At 37.3% G+C, this 20,567-nt stretch overlaps 1 protein-coding gene across 1 annotated transcript; it reads left to right on the forward strand.

Annotated features, from left to right (window-relative positions):
* The first annotated feature begins 4,611 nt into the window (after positions 1–4,611).
* ezh2 (enhancer of zeste 2 polycomb repressive complex 2 subunit) lies at positions 4,612–19,838 on the forward strand. The gene is made up of 20 exons (XM_007254789.4): positions 4,612–5,024; positions 8,469–8,592; positions 9,583–9,711; positions 9,950–10,069; positions 10,325–10,445; positions 10,617–10,799; positions 11,319–11,421; positions 11,727–11,890; positions 11,987–12,084; positions 13,121–13,358; positions 14,079–14,248; positions 14,422–14,516; positions 14,611–14,651; positions 14,844–14,969; positions 15,792–15,970; positions 16,303–16,398; positions 17,451–17,532; positions 17,633–17,713; positions 18,009–18,093; positions 18,480–19,838. Exons 2-20 carry the CDS (start codon positions 8,476–8,478, stop codon positions 18,538–18,540), a joined length of 2,289 nt encoding a protein of 762 aa, XP_007254851.1. The 5' UTR covers positions 4,612–5,024; positions 8,469–8,475; the 3' UTR covers positions 18,541–19,838.
* The last annotated feature ends 729 nt before the right edge of the window (positions 19,839–20,567 follow it).

Raw genomic sequence — 20,567 nt, forward strand, 5'->3', positions numbered from 1 at the left:
GCCTCTCAGCCAATCCCATTGCAGGGTCAGAACTAACTGGTTTAATAGTTACTAATAATTGTCATGCCAAACATTTTGGTAAATATACATTGGAAAATATTGTTTGCTATACAAACCCTTTAAAAGCTATGCAAGTAAGCTACCAAAGGTATTTTGTAGGTTAATAAAATGATTTACCAAAAAAAAAGCACTAATAGACCAAGTAAATGTTTAAACTGGAACAGTTATTCAATGGCTGTCTGTCTCAGCTGTTCAGCTCACCAGAGAACTTAATTTTGTAAAGTAAGTCATAGCCTGTTCAAACCACATCAGTTTGTCTTCATCAAATAAATAAAGCTGTGGATGTGTTTTTTAAATAGGGTAAGAATGAGCATCTACCCTTTATGAGCATATAAACAGCTTCACCGTGCTGGTTGACCAGCATCACCAAGCATTACTAAAATAAAATGCAACATACACTATGCTGTTCAAGAGCAGGTTAACCAGCTAGCTCGCCACATAGTGCATGTTTTCACCTTGGTGATCTGCTTTTCAACCACATTGACCATTGAGGGAGAGATTAGACCTTCTGAAACCAGCTACCACCACAAGCTGGATTTTTCAACTGGGTATAATTTATGGGAAAAGTGGACTTTTAATTAGTAACAAAAGCTTTAGTGTATTAAGGGTGGGGACTCTATGTACAGGCCACTTCATAAGTGCAAAATTAGACTCCTGTTTTGCACTTCTTCTAACTGATAATATTATTGGAAATACCTACATAGTACTACTTTAATAGATACAGTGATGTTTCTGTAAGGTTGATATTTGGTCCCACACATAATTTCCAGTACTATACAGAGAAGCGGCTTTCTGGAAAGAGACCAACCATTGATGAAGGACTAGAGGACAGCTAACTTCCAACTGCATAAATCGATGGGCTACAGTCTGCAAGGGAGTGTAATGGCCATGTACGTCAACACATGCCAATTTATTGGTCTAAGCTCTACATGGTCAAAATACGGCCATTCAGGCAAAACATACCCTATACTAATAAGCATGCTGGTTTACCAGAATAGCAATTTGAACTAAATCTTCCACAATAGGTGTCTATAGAATAGAATACAACCCCTGGCAAAAAGTATGGAATCACCAGTCTTGGATGAGCACTCCTTCAGACATTTCATTCTGTAAAACAAACTCTGATCAAAAACATGATACAATAATAAGGTCATTCCAAAGTGCAACTTGTTGGCTTTCAGTAACACTCAAAGAAATGAAGAAAAAACATTGTGGAAGTCAGTGAATGTTACTTTTATTGACCAACCACAGGGAAAAAAATATGGAATCACTCAATTCTGAGGAAAAAAGTATGGAATCACTCAAATTGAAGGTAGAAAATAAGGACACACCCAGTCAATTTCCTTTCCCTAAATGGACACCTGCCTCAGATTAGATCTGCTCGTTAGTCTGCAGTTAAAAACACCTGCAGTCATGACACCTTGGAGGGCTGCTGGACGAATTAGAGTGGCAAGAACCATGGCTCCAACAAGAGAAATGTCTCTTGAAACAAAAGAGAGGATTGTGAAACTTCTTGAAGAAGGTAACTCTTCACGCATGGTTGCTAAAGATGTGGGCTGTTCACAGTCAGCTGTATCCAAGATATGGACCAAATACAAACAGCATGGAATGGTTGTTAAAGCCAAGCGTACTGGTAGACCGAGAAAGACATCAAAGCGTCAAGACAAGCAACTTAAGGCCATTTGTCTTGAAAACCGAAAAAGTACAACTAAACAGATGAAGCATAAATGGGAAGAAGCTGGAGCCAATGTATGTGACCGAACCGTAAGAAATCGCCTAAAGGAAATGGGATTTCAATACAGGAAAGCTAAAAGAAAACCATCATTGACACCTAAACATAAAAGAACAAGACTGCAGTGGGCTAAGGAGAGGCAATCATGGACTGTGGATGACTGGATGAAAGTTATCTTCAGTGATGAGTCAAGAATCTGCATTGGACAAGGTGATGATGTTGGAACTTTTGTTTGGTGCCGTTCCAGTGAGCTTTATGAAGAGGCCTGCCTGAAGAAAACAACCAAATTTCCACAGTCCTTGATGATATGGGGCTGCATATCAGGCAAAGGCACTGGGGAGATGACTGTGGTTAATTCTTCTATCAATGCACAAGTTTACATTGACATTTTGGACAGTTTTCTCATCCCTTCAATTGAACAGATGTTTGGAGATAATGAAATAATTTTCCAAGATGACAATGCATCGTGCCATAGGGCAAAAACAGTGAAGGCATTCCTTGGAGAAAGACACATTCAGTCGATGTCATGGCCTGCAAATAGTCCAGATCTCAACCCAATTGAAAACCTGTGGTGGAAATTGAAAAAAATGGTCCACAAGAAGGCTCCGACCTGCAAAGCTGATCTGGCAACTGCTATCAAAGAGAGTTGGCACCAAATTGATGCAGAATACTGTTTGTCACTCATCAAGTCCATGCCTCAGAGACTGAAAGCCGTTATAAAAGCCAAAGGTGGTGCAACTAAATACTAGTGATGTATTTTGAATCATCTTTTGTTTATCTGTTTTTCATGATTCCATACTTTTTTCCTCAGAGTTGAGTGATTCCATATTTTTTTCCCTGTGGTTGGTCAATAAAAGTAACATTCACTGACTTCCACAATGTTTTTTCTTCATTTCTTTGAGTGTTCCTGAAAGCCAACAAGTTGCACTTTGGAATGACCTTATTATTGTATCATGTTTTTGATCAGAGTTCGTTTTACAGAATGAAATGTCTGAAGGAGTGCTCATCCAAGACTGGTGATTCCATACTTTTTGCCAGGGGTTGTAGAATAGAATTCTGTAAAAGAACTTGCTTAGGTTGTACAATTTTTAATAAAGGGATTATTGTGCTGTATATTTTACTAAATACAGAAGATTGTATAATTTGTGCAACTGCATATGAGATTACTGGTCTTTGTAAAGTAAATCCACAGCTAACCAGTGAATTTAGAATATACATATAAATTACCACCACGTGCTTTCGCAGGTTTGATGTGGAAGTTTTGAAAGCTGACAGCTCGGTCAGGCGGGACAGGCACATTTTGCATTGCATGTGGACGTCATTGCCTCGTTATTCCACGCACGAGCATACGCGCCAATGTTTTTTTTTAATTCAGGCGATTGTTTTTTTTTCCCAGCATTTTATTTTTACTCAGTAACGGGGAGTTTCCCACTATAGCAAAGTAAATTACTTGTGTCAAAATGAACTTAAGTAAAAGTAAAATTACCTATTTTAAAAACTACTTTAAAAATGACAAATTACTCATAAAATCTACTCAATTACAGTAACGTGAGTAAATGTAATTTGTTACTTTCCACCTCTGGTCATGTGACATCACGTTCAGTAGCTCCTCCATTTCCACTCGCTGTTGTGTTTATGTGGTTCTCTGTGGAAACGCACACCCAAAGGCATAGCAGGACCAAGGAGTTCAGCAGAAAACACTAGGTAATTCAGCCTGTAATTTTCTTATAGGACGTCTGAGAAAAACACATACATGGTACCCCAGGACCCCCTGAGAAACTAATCCTTTTAAGATATGGCTCTAGTGAATGAACCCCCCCCCCCCCCCCCTATCCCCCAAGCGGTAGAAAAGGGCTTCCATTCTCAGCTATGTTGATTACACTTATAAAAGCTGTATTTAAATATTTATTACAGATTTATTGACTTGTTGCTCTTAAATGATTTGACTACATCTCTGATTAACCATATAGTTTTTTAAATATACCTTAAGCAATTAAATTTGAACTGGATCTTCCACAATTAAGCCAAAAACACACTAAAAGGGGAGAGGAAAGGCTGCAGTTGGCCAGGACTCGTAATTGTGGGTTACCACAGTGGGGAATAACGGTTCTGTGGGGAGAAGGCTGGATGGTTTTCCCTCCTAAACAAAGCTGATAATCCCCATAAAATGGCTTTATGGAACTCTGACGTATCACAACGTATCAGGTGGGCGTGGCTTGGCGAACCGGCTGACCCAAGTTCAGTGGGTCCAGTAGAAATATTTGGGGATAAAAAAAATTGACCTTGTGTTTATATTGATACTATACAAACAACAGAAGTGCAGACTTAAGTTTAGAATCACAATAAAGCTGAAGCACCAACTAACATAACCTACATGCTTATCTGTTTAAAAAAGAGAGAAAAAAACAGTGTATGCACGGCAAAGGCAACGTGCATAATTATATATAAAACTAATATACTATCGTTTCTATTCTATAGTATAATGAAATACTATAATCATTATAATAATGCACTATAATTTGTGGATGATATAAGCGATATATCGGCATTACAGTAATCATGCGCTGCGACAGGCAGCTCCAGGCCCCTCGTGCTGCAGGTGGAGGATGAGAAGAACAGATCTGAAGCAGATCTCTCGCTTTGAAGCTGTAAAAAGTGAGTGTTTGTTAAAAATGAAGAACAAAGAGAGTTTCTCCACATGTTCCCCACTTCGGGCCCCGCCGCACAACCGCTTGCTATTGGACGCGGCGCGCGTTCGTGCTGGCCAATGAGCGCCCGCGTCTGTGGGGAGCTTGAGTGCGGCTGCCCGCGATTGGCTGCGGGGTTTGGCGGTCGGCGGTTGTGCAGTAGGCGGAGAGAGGAGCGCGGAGAGCGGGCAGAGTTAGAGCGGGAATACCGGCGATTATTGAACACAAAGCGGAGCTGGGTGAAGCAGAGAGCGGCTCCAACCGCGAGTCTTAGGTGTGAGGAGATCAGACTGGAGCGGAGGAGGCGGGAAGAAGCGACCAGGCTCTGTTTGAAGCCCGAGTTCGTTCACCGGTGTCGGAAAAAGGAGAGAAAGAAAGAAAGAAAGCGCCTCCCTCCCTCTGTTCAGTGAGAGCTGTTAGCGGGGTTAGCACTAGCCTTAGCTTAGCTTTAGCTTTTCTCTGCTCTGCTCCAGGCTGCTCCGCTTTTCTGACCGAAAACAAACAGAGAAAAATCACTGTGTTTAATGTGGACTGGACTCCTGCAGGTAGGTCATCACAACACACAGCACCGGTCACTAAACACGCTGTTCTCGAGCTGTCTGTGGGCTGTGTGGAGGCTAAGCTAACGACAAGTGTTGAAGAGGAGCTGGTGAAGAACTCTCTTATATACATACAGCTCTGGAAAAAAAATGAGACCACTTCAGTTTCTGAATCAGTTTCTCTGATTTTACTACTTATAGGTGTATGTTTGAGTAAAATGAGCATTGTTGTTTTATTCTATAATCTGATGTGAATTACTCCCAAATTCCACATAAAAAGATTGTCATTTAGAGCATTTATTAAAACTTTATGAATATGAACTTATCTTTGTATTATTTGAGGTCTGAAAGCTCTGTATCGTTTTTGTTATTTCAGCCATTTCTCATTTTCTGTAAGTAAAAGAGAGAAATCAATATTTGGTAGGATAACCCTGGTTTTCATTCACAGTTTTCATGCATCTTGGCTTGTTCTCCTCTACTACTTTATGCCACACCTGGTGCAAAAAGTCGAGCAGTTCAGCTTGTGATCATCCATCTTCTTCTTAATTATATTCCAGAGGTTTTCAATTTGGTACAATCAAAGAAACTAATAATTTTCAAGTGGTCTCTTATTTTTTTCCCCAGAGCTGTATATCCATAGTTAAGTTACTGAATTCACGTGTTTATATTTATAAAGTACGGTTATGATTCAGAGTAAATGATGCTTATTTAGCCCTGGTTAGCTTTATATATTATTATCTAGTGATCTAAACCTAGTTAGAAAATAAAACTGAAAGAAATGACACAGACAACTTGATTGATTTTTTTATTTTGGCTGGTTATTGATCCCTGTTTATAAGTGACAGCAGTCATCTCCACTGAGAGAGTTCTTCTATTCATATAGCAAGTAACATTTATTTATCGGACTGTGTAAAATATTGTGTTCATAAATACAATACAAAATATAGCTAGCTAACACTTGCTTCTCACTCTTGAAACACACATCATTAATTATGGACAAATAATACAAATCTAGGCTTCACATATGTTGCTGATAAAAAAAACAGATTTTATTTTCGGTTAATTCTAGCTAATGTTTTTATGATCTGTACAATTATTCATATATGCTGTTTCTTGATGAATATATTATTTTGCTATAAAAAAAAGTTTTAAAAGACTAGTTTTTATTCAAAGTAACACATGATGCCTTTGAAGTAAAAACAAGGAATAAATATAAACTTAATTCTGTCCAAAGGTTAAAGGCCACATTAGAATGTAAAGAAAATATGAGCCATGTGTTTATCTCAAGTATTGCTTACATCCCAGTTTTTAGTTATCAGAAAATTGCATGGATAGATCTTATGGAGAATATTAGTGTATTTATTTTGCTTTATTTGGGATGTATATTCATATACATGTCCTATAGCTAGGTTAAGTTTGTCCTTCTGTTTCTTACATTTTCCTTTCTCTAAGCTTTTAATGTAGCTAGCTAATTATGTATTGAGCATGTTTTGTTTTATGACTTAACTTACTGAATTCAGTGTTCATGGTTATATTTGCTGAGAAACAAAACAAAAAACTGTAAACTGACAGTGTATAAAGAAAGTGGTTTAAAAATAAGACTGACAGAATTGTCCAGACTGCAGCAGATGATTTGTCCTGTGTTTAGTTGTTTCTTTGGACAGTATACAGGACAACACGCAGAGCATCAGAACACAAATATATGAATCATTGATGAGCAGCTACGGTGTTTCTTGTTTTTTTATGATCTAGGTCTGTTTGTTTTGATAAATGAGAGCTGTTTTGTTCTTGTGTAATTTTCTTATTAATGATATTTAACATTTATTTGGTTTATTCTTAAGACCGCCATGTTGTTGTTTCTTTTGTAATGCTGTTAATGTTTTTTTTTGTTTTGTTTTTTTCCTCTTCTCTTTTTACTTGAATGCAGCAGAAGATGCAGGATAGGATATCAGAGGAGGGAAAATGAATTAATTTGATTTGATCTTGTGACAAATCGATCCTTAAAAAGCACACACTCACACTGTGTGATTTAATTATGTTAGCTTTGTGCCTCTTCCTGTGGGGTAATACAGTGTGTGAGTAGTTTTAGCAATACAGCCCACTTTTATCTTCTCTGGTGTTTCCGCTATGCATATTTGAACTGCTGATTTTAGTCTTAAAAGAACTGCAGAATGAGCTGTGATACAAACCAAAGGTCATGTTCACAGCAGACTGTTCCTCTTATTATTACTCATTTATCTTTATTTGTTCTTATTCAGTCTTTTCAACAACGTTTGTTCATCATATACAAGTGCAGTTACAGTGAATGTTAATTTAAGATTGTACACAGAGTAAGAAGCACTGCCAGTTCTGGCACCCAGCTCATCCTGTTTGTCTGACTCAGTGGTTTTTATTCAGCACTTATGTTAGACTTGCAGATGGCTATTTCTATTTTTGCTGCAACATTTTTCTCTGCTCGTACATGTTCAGATGGAAAGCCTGGACGAACTTGCCCACAAAGCTGTACTTGTGAATTTGTCAGTGTTACTTAACGCCTAGTCAGCGTCTGTCGCATCTACTTTCAACAGGGACAGAGTTGTTCAATATGGTAGATGAAGACATCTATACCAGCGCAGTTCAAGAACATGTGCTTTAGCTTAGTTCTTCATGACTAATTAAGCTTAGTTAGGTTTGGATTATAACTAGCAATTCTGGGCTTTTTTGGAGAGGTTTGGGGATGATTAAATGAGCACAGTGAGACAGGAGCACTGCTGGTTTTAACAATATTAACATTCAGTGTAATATTTAAGGCTTCACCTTAAAAACACACTTTGGTTGAATACTAAACAGGAACTTTCTTCAACACTATGTAAATTTGATAACCTATGTTTGTCAGTGATTTCAGAGAAAAGGCAATCGTAAAACTACAAGTAAAAATATTCAGTACTTTGGCACCAGAAGACCAATTCCTAGTAATGGTACATTTTTCTATCAATTTATACAGTTCCAACTTAAACTGCTTGAGACAGATCGCTTGTCAATATTTGGTCATGTATACATTTAATAGTTATAGGATGGGTATAATTCTAAAACACTGGTTAGCTGCAGTGTTTAAGACATTTCAGTTTGGGTCATTTCCACAATTCATTAATGGTTTACTGAATAACTGAGCGCATACTGACTTAAACTGGTCTGGCAATGTTGGGTTATATGAATTCCTGTCATTCAGAAAAAGCTGTCTAATTTGATCTCCAGAAGATCTAAAAGTTTAGATCAGTAAGTTTTTATTGCTGGTAGAATTTGTCCATGCTTTTTCATCAACGTTTAAAACCTTAAAAAACAATAGTGATTTTATATCACTGTGATGTTCTTTAATATAGTATTATAAAAACCATGAACTACAAATTTCTGTATTGAAAACAGTGTCTCTGTTCGTCACTAATCAAATATGAATGCTGTATGTTCTCATAGGGAAACCATGGGCTTGACTGGGAAGAAAATGGAGAAAGGCCCAGTGTGCTGGAGGAAGAGAGTGAAGTCTGTGTACATGAGGCTACGACAGCTGAAACGCTTCAGGAGAGCTGATGAGGTGAAGGTAAGCATGAAGGACAAAACATACTGATTATACAGCCAAAACACTCATCAGCAACATCCACACCTATTCTTTTGTGCAGTTATCAATTCAGTGAGTCTTGCAACAGCAGTGAAATACAATAAAATCATGTTGTACCTGACCGTCAGCTTCAGATAATGTTCAAATTAGCCATCATAATTTTACTAAAGCCTCTAGAGATTACCTAGAATAGTTTAATAACTACCATACAGCCGTAGCTGAAGACCACAGTGGGTTTCAACTGGGGCTGCAGTGGGGACAGGCTCACCAAAACTGCAGTTTAAGAAAAAAGCATGGTCAAATGAATATCAATTTCTGCCGAGGCACACAGATGGTAGGGTTAGAATTTGGCACTGACTGTGTAAATCCGTGGACCCAACCTGCCTTGTGTCAACAGTCCAGGCTCAAGCTGTTTTTCTGGAAATGTCAGTGAGTTTAGTGTTCTTCAGTGACCTTCCCTGATCTGAACCCAGTTAAATGCCATTGGGATGTGGTAGATAAAGAGATTTTCAGCATGGATTTACTCCTGAAAAATCTGCAGGGATTTTGTTTACACTTGTTTCAACATGGACTAGAATCTTAAAGGACTGTTTCACACATCTTGTGGAATTTAGGTAGATGCCAGTCGTAAAGCAGTTGTTGATGTCTGTCATCAGTGTAGACTGCAATCTTTCACATTTTCAACCTCTTTAACCACATGATGCAACTTTTAAGGTGATTGAATAGTTTAATCTGTGTGTTTATATACCACTCTCCACCTGCTCGCACTACCTCACTACATGCTTATTAATGCAGTGCAATTCTATTATGTTACAGGGAAGAGCTGTTGTGATAGAATAAGTTTAGGTTAATATATATTTCGTATTATTAGTATAACAATAGATAATATTGTATTGTTTTTTGTGATGTTGGTTAATGTGTGCGTTGACTGCTTGCATATTATTGAAGCAGAATGTGTGTTATTTTCTACAGAGCATGTTCAACTCCAACAGACAGAAGATATTGGAGCGCACTGATATTCTGAATCAGGAATGGAAATTGCGGCGAATTCAGCCTGTGCATATCATGACACCTGTGAGCTCCTTACGTGGAACGAGAGAGGTTTGTTCTCCCGGCTTCTAATTCAGTTCCTGCCACTTCACACTGCGCTCTTTGATAAAGACAAATGTCCTCACTGGATGGAAACATTCTTGCCAGATTGTTTGTTTTTCATTAATCTTAGTTTGTTTGCGTTCCAAAGCTGTTTGGCTTAATAATTAAGTAGTTCATGGAGGAAAACCTCTCTGATTTCAAGATTGCAGTATTGTTTAAAATTCTACATGGCTCTTGTTTCATACAGTGCACAGTTGACAGTGGCTTCACAGAGTTCTCCAAACAAGTCATTCCTCTGAAAACGCTGAATGCTGTAGCATCTGTACCTGTGATGTATTCGTGGTCCCCACTGCAACAGAATTTTATGGTAAAGTTTCAAAATGTCTCTTTCACTTACCAGCTGATACTGTTCATACTTTGGCTGTTTAGTGATGTCACAATTCAAAACTTCAGACAGATGTGTTTTTAATCATTTGTAAAACTAACACATGGCTTACTACATTTTAGAAATATAGGAATATAAGTACTATTACGCAATAACACATCAGTTCTTGGAGCTCAGTGTCTTGCTACTAGTGTTGCACTTAATCACAATACGAAGCTCTGTCTGATTTCTCCCTAGGTTGAAGATGAGACGGTTTTGCACAATATCCCGTACATGGGAGATGAAATCCTTGATCAGGATGGCACCTTTATTGAAGAGCTTATTAAGAACTATGATGGAAAAGTACATGGAGATAGAGGTTTGTGCAGGATTTGTTTTTACAGGATTTATTTATGTCCCAAGAAATAGGATTTTTGTACCATATTGTAGTAGAGCCACATGATTTAGACATGATTATATTGCAGTGTACTCCAAATACAACAGGAGAACTCAACAAAAGACATTTGTTTGTTGTTGTTTTTTTTTGTAGAATGTGGTTTTATAAATGATGAAATCTTCGTTGAGTTGGTAAATGCACTCAACCAGTACAGTGACAATGAAGATGATGACGATGATGACGATCAGCATGATTATAAACTGGAAAAGATGGATGTGTGTGATGGGAAGGATGACACTGACGATTCTCGGAAGGACCAACTTCTAAACTCTGAGAGTAAGGATTACGTAAATTAAGTAAATTCCTTAATTAGAAAATCATTGAGGTTAAAGATTTTTAGTAAGAATCACTAAGAATTAGGGATGCATTAATTTAATTTTTTAATATTTCTACTTGCATACATTTTTAAAAACGGTTATATACAATTTATAGGTAAAGGGTTACAGATGCAGGAAAACAAATCAAAACATTCCTGTACTTTAGCACAGTATTTTTTAAAAGAATTATCTGCAGATTTTACTAAATAGTTACTAAATAAAAGCAAATTGATATTAACCACATTGTATAAGCACATTATTTTGCATCATATTGTTTCTTCTTGGTAGTGCTTGGTATATTGTACAAGCATTATTAATGTTTGTTAAAGGAAGTGAACTCAAAATCTATTTTCACTGTCAGTGTTTTAGTGTTTTGTGAGCAATTTTATTGCTTCTCTGTCCTCTGCAGTCAGCCTTGAATATGGTACTTGACTTTTGTTTTATAATCAGAATTTCTGTATGCTGTGCGTTGTTACAGGTCGAAGCAGCGACTGCTCCAAAAAGTTCCCCTCTGATAAAATCTTTGAAGCTATCTCCTCCATGTTTCCTGATAAAGGCTCACCAGAAGAGCTTAAGGAGAAGTAAGTTCTACACACTTTCAGCATTCTCTATCTCCTCATAAAATTGGTTTCTTATTAACCAGTGTTGCTGTCCTGAGGCATCATATTAAACTTTGTTTTCCATTTTAAGGTATTGTGCAGTGATATTTTCTTTTTAATGCTGATATTTGTTTGTGTAATGTGATTTATATCACAGATTATGTTGGTAAACCTGTAATGTTCTGAAGCAACAACAAACCTGCAAAGTGTAGAAATTAATTACATTAAAAGATAGTTTGCTGGGTAGAACTGATAGCAGTAAAACTGTCCCTTTAATTATTGCACAGGTATAAAGAACTGACTGAGCAGCAGCTCCCTGGAGCACTTCCTCCAGAGTGCACCCCAAACATTGATGGACCAAATGCAAAATCAGTACAGCGAGAACAGAGTCTGCACTCCTTCCACACCCTCTTCTGCAGACGCTGCTTCAAATACGACTGCTTCCTCCACCGTGAGTCTGCATTCTGTTTAGGAGTTTGGGGGTCGAGGTTTAAAAACAGTTTCAAGGTCATTATGATGGATGTTTTATTTCTGTTTCTGATTACAGCTTTCCATGCAACCCCAAACACGTATAAACGAAAGAACATGGAGAACATGGTGGACAGTAAACCATGTGGCATTGACTGCTATATGTATCTGGTTCAGGTATGGTCCTTCCCAATGAACTCATTTCTAGATGAAAATTGCAAGGTTTTTATGTACCTTATTTTCTTAACTATAAGGCACATTTAAAATTCTTACATTTTCCCAAAAATCTACAGTGCCCTTTATTATAAAGTGCGCCTTATGTATGAATTCTACTAGTCAGGTATTAAGGAGCAGTAAAGCCACTCTGCAGAAGTACAGCACTAATAAGGGTGAGTTTTCAGTCAAATTTTTTCAACACTAAGGCTGGGTGCAGCAGCCTTAGCCGCTAACAGCAGCACTCGCTCTTTTGCCATTCAGAAGTGAGTATATCAGACTGTAGTCTGCGTGTTTACTGTGTTGAAAACAAGCTACATGGGATGAACAGCTAACTGAACACTCAAGGTTCCTAAGTTCAGTGCTGCGGTTTGGGGCTAATGCTAATTCTGCTGCCTCCATCCTTAGTGCTGGAGAAACGTCATTTAAAAACTCACAATTGGACAAAAATATTGGAACTTAAACCTTACTGTAAATAAACGAAAGTGCTTTACTCAACCAAATAAATGTTTTTTTAAGAGAAAAAAATTGTGTAGATAAACATCCAGCACTCGTTTGACTTTTAAGAATTACAGTTTTGTTTACTTAGGCGCTTCCCCACTAAAATGGAAACGTGTCAACACCCTTGCTCACTTCATTGAAGGCATCCTTAGTAGTGCCTAATGCACTTTATAATGCGATAAGCCGTATGTAGGAAGAAAGACAAGAAAATAGATGTTCATTGATAGTACACCTTATAATACAGTGCATCTGAAAAATAGGGTATGCCTTGTAGTTTCAAGGGAAAAGGTAAATAATTAAATATATACAGTTGTAATTTTGTAGCTTTTCTAACATAAGTTCAAAATATTACGCCCTTGAACAACACAGATTTCCTCTGGGACAGATTTGAACATAAATTGGTATGTCTTCAGTGTTTATGAAAGACTGGTGTCTAACAACCAGGCAGTGCATTGTGAAGTGCTCAAAATGTTTATACCTTTTGTAACTGATCTCTCAGGATGGCATAGTGAGGGAGTACCCGGTGGGTGTGGTTGCCGAGCGTGTGAAGACTCCTATAAAGCGCTCAATCGGCAGACGCAGGGGCCGCCTTCCCAACAGCAACAGCAGGCCGAGTACCCCCACAGTTAATGCAGAGACTAAAGACACAGACAGCGATCGAGAGGGGGGCACAGACAGCAACGACTGCAATGACAAAGATGATGATTATAAGAAAGACGAAACTACCAGCTCCTCAGGTATAGAGACCACTTTTAAGACTCTGAATTCTCTCTGTGAAAAAAAAATGTTTTTCCAGCATAATACATACCTGCTTAATCAGCCAATCAGCTGGTGACCAGTAAAGCTCTGAAACAGAAAAGGGTGTGTTTTCGATTGAGTTGGGATTGATGGGATAGCTGATTTACTGGGGGAAAAAAAACTTGATCAAGCTTATTTTCCAGTGTGGTTGGGCTCGTCAACCAGCTTATAGACATGCTGGTTGACTGACTCGGTCAGTCTAGTCTAGTGTCTAAATACCATGTTTATGCCACTTCAGTAGTTTGGTCAGGTTAATCTTTATTGTAGACCAGCTAATCCATCAACTTAAAATAATATTCAGTATGCTGGCCAAAAGCTGGGTAAAGTTTGTTTGTTTTTTTCTGCAGGGTGATTATTAAAAATAAAACATGCTTACGGTATAGTTCTGCTGCTGGAGTTTATATATGCTGATAGGTAAGTGATAGTAGTACGCTGTGGATGGTTCATCACCCAAATAATATTTGACCGGTGGGGGTCTTTTTCAGTAAATGGGGTAGTATAGGGAAGGTAAATTGTGCAGGAATTTTGTCTCTAACTGTAAACAATGCCCTTAGTGTTTCTAATATACTGGACAGACTAATATTGGAATTAATGATGAACACGATCGTGTACTATGTCCTCTGCCCATTATGTTAATCATTTTTTGTGTTTGTGTACAGAGGCAAATTCACGCTGTCAGACTCCAGTAAAGCTGAAGGTGAGCTCAGAGCCTCCTGAGAACGTGGACTGGAGCGGAGCAGAGGCATCTCTGTTCAGAGTGCTTATTGGCACTTACTATGACAACTTCTGCGCCATCGCTCGACTCATCGGCACAAAGACCTGCAGACAGGTAAGCTGTCTCTACGAATGAGGAAGGGGCGGGATACTTAAAATATTTTTTTTTGTTTTTTCTCCAAAGAATGATTGACATTTTAAAATGTATCTTTTTATATATTATTACACATACTCTGGAAAGGATCTGTACTGAACATTTTGATCAGGTGAACCTCGTTTCTTTGCTAGGTCTATGAATTCAGGGTAAAGGAATCCAGCATCATTGCGCGTGCCCCTGCAGAAGATGAAGATACACCCCCACGGAAGAAGAAGAGGAAACATAGGTCTGTTTTTAAAATGATTTTTTTTCTGTATGAGTCATGCTTTCATTTGTTCATCTTTATTTATTCAATAACCTTGTCTGCTTGTGTGTTGTAGATTGTGGGCCACTCACTGTCGAAAAATTCAGCTGAAGAAAGGTTTGTGTTAATGAGTGTGGGATCTTTCAGATTAGCCTTTTAGAAACACATTAATTTGATAATTCAACATTTGAACAATTGAGAACAGTTGAAAATGTTTTTCATAGTTTCCTGATTAAATGTAGTAAAATTAATGACTGTTCATGTTGGGTAAGCCAGAAGGCAGCTTTATCTTGTTGTTTTTCCCCACAGATGGTTCCTCCAATCACGTGTACAACTACCAGCCGTGTGACCACCCGCGACAGCCTTGTGACAGCTCCTGCCCCTGTGTCACTGCCCAAAACTTTTGTGAGAAATTCTGTCAGTGCAGCTCAGAGTGTGAGTATACGGACACGGATCCATGCACTGAAAGATCGGATATAAAAGTCTGATTTCTTTAGTCATTGTGGTGTTCAGTTCTGCATAGATTTATCTGCACCAATTTACTAAATATTACTAAATACAAGAAGACGTATTCTTTGCAGATGAAAAAGATAGCCTTTATGTCATATCCTATAGTATGCAATAATATTGCCAACATTTTTTTTTAAATTGTCAGAAATATGATCATATAATTTTAGGGCCATATGGGAAACCAGGTTACAACTTTTTTGCAGTTTGTAACAAAAGTAAAATTCACACTGGTCTAATTTCCCTTTAAATATCTTCTAGAAACAGATTATGTCCAGTATCATTTATTTCATTTCAATCTTAGATATATGAGGTGCATTATTAAACTTAGGGGTGTGCCAAACCATCTTATGTATTAAAATTGTGAAATAAATAATAATAATATTAATAATATCCATTTTGTTGCAGCATGCTTAAAGTTATATATATTTTTAAATTTAATATTTTGTCATATCCCCCAAAATATCATTATCTCAGTAATAATATCACAATAAAATATTGTGATGATATTTTATGGCCATATCACCCCACCCCTTTTTATATGTACCAATAACAATATGATAATCTATCATAATAATATAATATAGTATAATAATATAATATAGTAGCCACAGTAGCTGTCACATTCGGGCGTTTATTCTGTTTTTGAAAATAACATAAAATTGATTAAATCTGAAATTTTCTACGATTTATAATCAAATCATTGTGTTGGTAGGAATGAGCATGTCTAATTTTTTTGCTTGTGTGCAGGTCAGAACCGGTTCCCAGGATGCCGCTGTAAAGCCCAGTGTAACACTAAACAGTGTCCCTGTTACCTGGCTGTCCGTGAGTGTGACCCGGACCTGTGTTTGACCTGCGGAGCCGCAGACCACTGGGACAGCAAGAATGTCTCCTGCAAAAACTGCAGCATCCAGAGAGGAGCCAAGAAGGTGCGTCAGCAGCCTCTTCATTCAGAGTCAGAACTAGTGTAGATTTTCCTGGATAAGCAATTTGTTTTATTTTGTTTTGTCTTGACAATTCCTCACTTTACAACAAGTATTAAATTATTTGACTTGCCTGCTGATTTAGGAACATGTGCTTTATGTATTGATTGAATTGTATGTACAGAGTGCTGTAGCCTAGTGGCCACTGGTCTTACCACAGTGCGCTCCAGTATGATTCACATGTAGCTTGTTGAGAGAGGGAGAGTTTTGGGTGTGTAGAAGGTGTACAGTGTGTCAAGTGTGTGTTCCTCATGTGATCTTGACCTTTTTGTGTTTAGCACTTGCTGTTGGCGCCCTCTGATGTAGCTGGATGGGGCATTTTTATTAAAGAGCCAGTTCAGAAGAACGAGTTCATCTCTGAATACTGTGGAGAGGTAAGGTACTGATTAATGTTTTCCACACTAGGGTGGAGATGGTCCTAAAACAATTTTGCAATATTTCAGGGAATTTTTGTAATGACAATATTATTGGTGATATGATGAAGATATTTAATTCGTTTCAAGAATATCCTATTGCAGCAAAATTAATGTTCCAGGCTTACAGTTTTAAACATTCAGTTAAAAAAACAAAAAAATATACAAATGTCTAATTTTATACAAAGTCAATGTCTTGGTAAATTACTGTTAACAAAACGAAAAAGTAATGTTACTTCAAATTTGCATTTACAAAAAAATGTGTAAGTGTAGAATATTTAGTGAATGCAAACATAAACAATAAAAAATAGACTGCTGTCAAGATGGGTTAAATCTTTATCATTTTAATATGTGCATTAAGATATGGCACATCACTGTTTTTGAGATATTCAGGATTGTGAACATTTTTACTTAAAGAAGCTGTCAGAAGCAATCTTACCTGAAAGACATTTGCTTCTGTGAGAAACCTGTAAATAACTCTCTTGTATGGCAGTGATTTTCATGTTTTGCACTTTTTCTAAACTGAAAAACAAGGAGGTTTTGTTTGCATCATGTTTAATATTTTAGCTGCATGTAAGGTTAAATAGACATGCTTATTATTATTATTATTTTTTTTTTTATTTGGCCTTAAATGTAAAGGAAACAGCTTGCTCATCACTTCACATGGTGCTACTGGCTGTTTACAAAAAAATGAAAAGTTCTGTAAGAAATAAAAATCCTATTATTTTTTATTTATTTATTTTTTTTATACATTAACACCCAACCCTACTGTGTCGTAACAACAAGCAGTAAAGATGATTGTGGAGAAAACAAAGCTGTGTGAAGTATTTGAATAATCATATCAGCTGTATGCTTATAAGCTACTGATGGTGTTCAAAAAAAAAACACAAATATATAAATGTATGCATGCTGCATTACATTTGAAGGTTTGCTTGCTATATTTTAGCTATTTTGATGTTTCAGTCCTCATGGATCTGTTTTGTAACTCACCCTCTTTATACACATTTTTGTAGATAATCTCTCAGGACGAGGCTGACCGTAGAGGCAAGGTCTATGACAAGTACATGTGCAGTTTCTTGTTTAACCTGAACAATGGTAAGTGTTTTCCTCTCCTCCTGACTCTCTCTTCACAAACGATGCTCTGCTCTGCTACTGTTGTAACACCTTAATAATGCCACACCTCTCTGTACCTTAGATTTTGTTGTTGATGCAACAAGGAAAGGCAACAAGATCAGGTTTGCGAACCACTCTGTGAATCCCAATTGCTATGCAAAAGGTGAGTTATCTGAAATGCTGTACCCGTTTTGTTAAACCGGAAATGTGCAGTACCAGTTAACAGAAGATATTAAACCAGAATATGTTTAATACTTTAGATTTATCTAGTGACAGATCTGCACACCCTTGGTAAATTTTAAGTGTTTTTGAGTCACTTGGAATAGTTTTCATGTCTAATAATGTAAAAACAATGTAGAAAATAAATTAAATATGGAAAAACTTTGAATGAGATGATGTGTCCAAACTTTTGACTGGTACTGTAATTTTGGTGTCTCTCTCTTTCCTCTCATGAACAGTTATGATGGTTAATGGGGATCACAGAATAGGCATTTTTGCCAAGAGAGCCATACAAACTGGGGAAGAGCTGTTCTTTGACTACAGGTAGGAGCTGGCCCTGTGTCCATAACTGTTCAATTTGTGTTTGGAACCCAGAATTGCCCCTTGTGCCTGAATGTTTTTTTATTTTATTTATTTATTTATTTTTGATTGTTTTGACTTCAGGGCCATATCAATCACTTGAGTGCACTGCATTAGAGTTTTTAACCACATCTCATTGTAACCCTGTAGAATTTATGTATAGGACAAACTAGGAAGCAAGACGGCAGTCAACTTGGCCACTTAAAGTCATCTTTAATATTAGCTTAAATTTATGTAAAGATGCAAAAACAATCCTCACTTGAAAACTTTGTATTGACTGTCCTAAGTGTAAATAATTCTGCTGTGACAGTTGAGCCTTATCTTGTGCTGTATATGTTTCTCCTTTTCAGATACAGTCAAGCAGACGCTCTCAAATATGTGGGCATTGAGCGTGAAATGGAAATTCCATGAAGCCATCTACCTCTGGAACAAATGCCTTACACTCTTCAGGAATTTTCACTCCACATGCATTTCCAATACGTTTTCATATACTGGGTTTTATAGGATGAGGGGATCTACTGAGATTTTTAGCGTTTTTTTTTTTAGTTCAAACTGTTCTGTCTTTTGTTTTTTTTTCTCTGAACCAACAGGCTTACTCTGGGATACACTTTTTGACAGTAACTTGAACATTCACACTTGTTTACAGCTTAAGGTTTAGTAGAGATCCTTGGATGGGTGTCTTAAGGGCCATTGTGTTCTCAGTATTCCTGGATTTGGATTTTTTTTTAACTGTCAGTGAATTGTTTTTGGAACCTTGGACCAAACTCACAGTACAAAAATGGGTTGTATGATCATAGAATGCATCTGTTCAACCACAATCTATTTTGAGAGAATTTTTATTATTCATATGAAAACCAAAGTCACTTTTTCTGCTTGCATGTCATCTCACAAGCGTCTCTATACAGAGGTATCAAGTAATATCTGGAGCACTGTTGCGTCCAGATGCTGTAAAATAATGTTTTTAGTTGAAATTGAGAAAAGAAAAGAGAAGGATAAAAAATGTGGAAGGTATATTCAGTATCTAACTTGCGGTGCCTTGAAATTATCACACTGAATTGTTTTATTGGGTTAGGTGTCCTAAAATTATTGATAAACGTGTACTTAATTTGGTGTGTGCGCATGAACAAAGATTTCAAATGGAGTAGAAATCAGGGATCTTTTCAATGTTTTATATGTATTTTATCCTTTTTGCAATCTCTACAGTCTTTCACGACTACAGCGTTGAGCAGCTTTCAGCTAGACCTGACACTGTATGAAGGAAAATCTGGACAGTCGATAAGGTCTTCCCCTTGCAGCTGACCTGTACTGTTATCTAGAACACGGGATACAATCAGATCTAGTGTGTGAACACTAGAAACCAGGATTAAGTCAAAGCAATACGACCAGCCTTGAATTATGTTCATGAAAAGATCTTAACCTGTCCGTATTTATTTGACCAGATACTCTGTAAACAGTTTTTGCTATTATAATTTATTGAACTGTCCTTTGCTGTGATCTGCCAGATAAACTGAATGATTTTCTTATTGTAAGTTAGGTAGCTGTTCACCGGTTTGTTTCTCCTCGAAACATTTTGCTCCAGCAATTTGTCCTTTATTTCCCTGGGGGTTTGTGACCACTCCGTTTCTCTTTCTGCCTCTGAGCGTACACGGTGCTGATTTGTAATGTTTACAGGGAATATTGTTGAAAGTAATAAATAAAACTGAAATAAATGTGAGCCTTTCCTTACTGTAGAAGGGTGAGTTCCCCCAAAAGCTTCTTAGCACAAAAGTGATCCTTAGAGGTTCAAACAAAAAGCATTACACTGAGCATGCTCTTTTGCTCCATGTTCAGATAATGCTGAGATACTTTTGGGAAACCACTTTTTGAGTTGGCAGTCACAATATTGTGCCACTCACATTTGATGACTGGTTGTGCTGTAGTCTTTCTGTTATGACTCACATGGGGTGGCCTACAAAAACTTTTTTTCCCCCACAAGAACTAAATGCATGTGAGAATTAGTGATGCCATGACTGAACACCTCTAGAGAAGAGAATACTCACTTGAGAATGTGTTCCAGGTTTGCCAAACCACCAGAGAGCAAATTGTCTGATCATTCTTCTATTGAATAATGTATTTATTTTCTCAACTCGGAACAGTATCAAATAATTCAGCTTCAGACATTATGTAAAGCTTTTAAACACTGGTTACAATGCTAGCATCTTTACTTTCTATAAAAACCTGAAAAACAGGTACATTTTGTTTTCTCGCAAAATACTTTCTAGAATTCTACTTTCTAGAATAAAAAATTATCCTGGACAAGTAGTTGCTATTTTTTTTGTAATGCTCTCCTAATTGTTATAATCAGGGAAACAAAGTGGGCAGGCTCTCCTGAAACTGCTCTGACCCACAGAAGATGAATTGGTTGTCTCTCTTGCTGCTTTTGACTCAGTCACTGACTT

The sequence above is a fragment of the Astyanax mexicanus genome, chromosome 1 (assembly GCF_023375975.1).
Source record: "Astyanax mexicanus isolate ESR-SI-001 chromosome 1, AstMex3_surface, whole genome shotgun sequence".
NCBI lineage: Eukaryota > Metazoa > Chordata > Actinopteri > Characiformes > Acestrorhamphidae > Astyanax > Astyanax mexicanus.

Excerpts from the sequence above, each read along its gene's own strand:
- ezh2 (XM_007254789.4), top strand. The coding sequence starts at position 8,476 with ATGGGCTTGACTGGGAAGAAAATGGAGAAAGGCCCAGTGTGCTGGAGG. Across the intron at positions 11,422-11,726 it reads CCAGAAGAGCTTAAGGAGAA|GTATAAAGAACTGACTGAGC; the intron begins GTAAGTTCTACA and ends ATTATTGCACAG. Across the intron at positions 12,085-13,120 it reads GCTATATGTATCTGGTTCAG|GATGGCATAGTGAGGGAGTA; the intron begins GTATGGTCCTTC and ends CTGATCTCTCAG.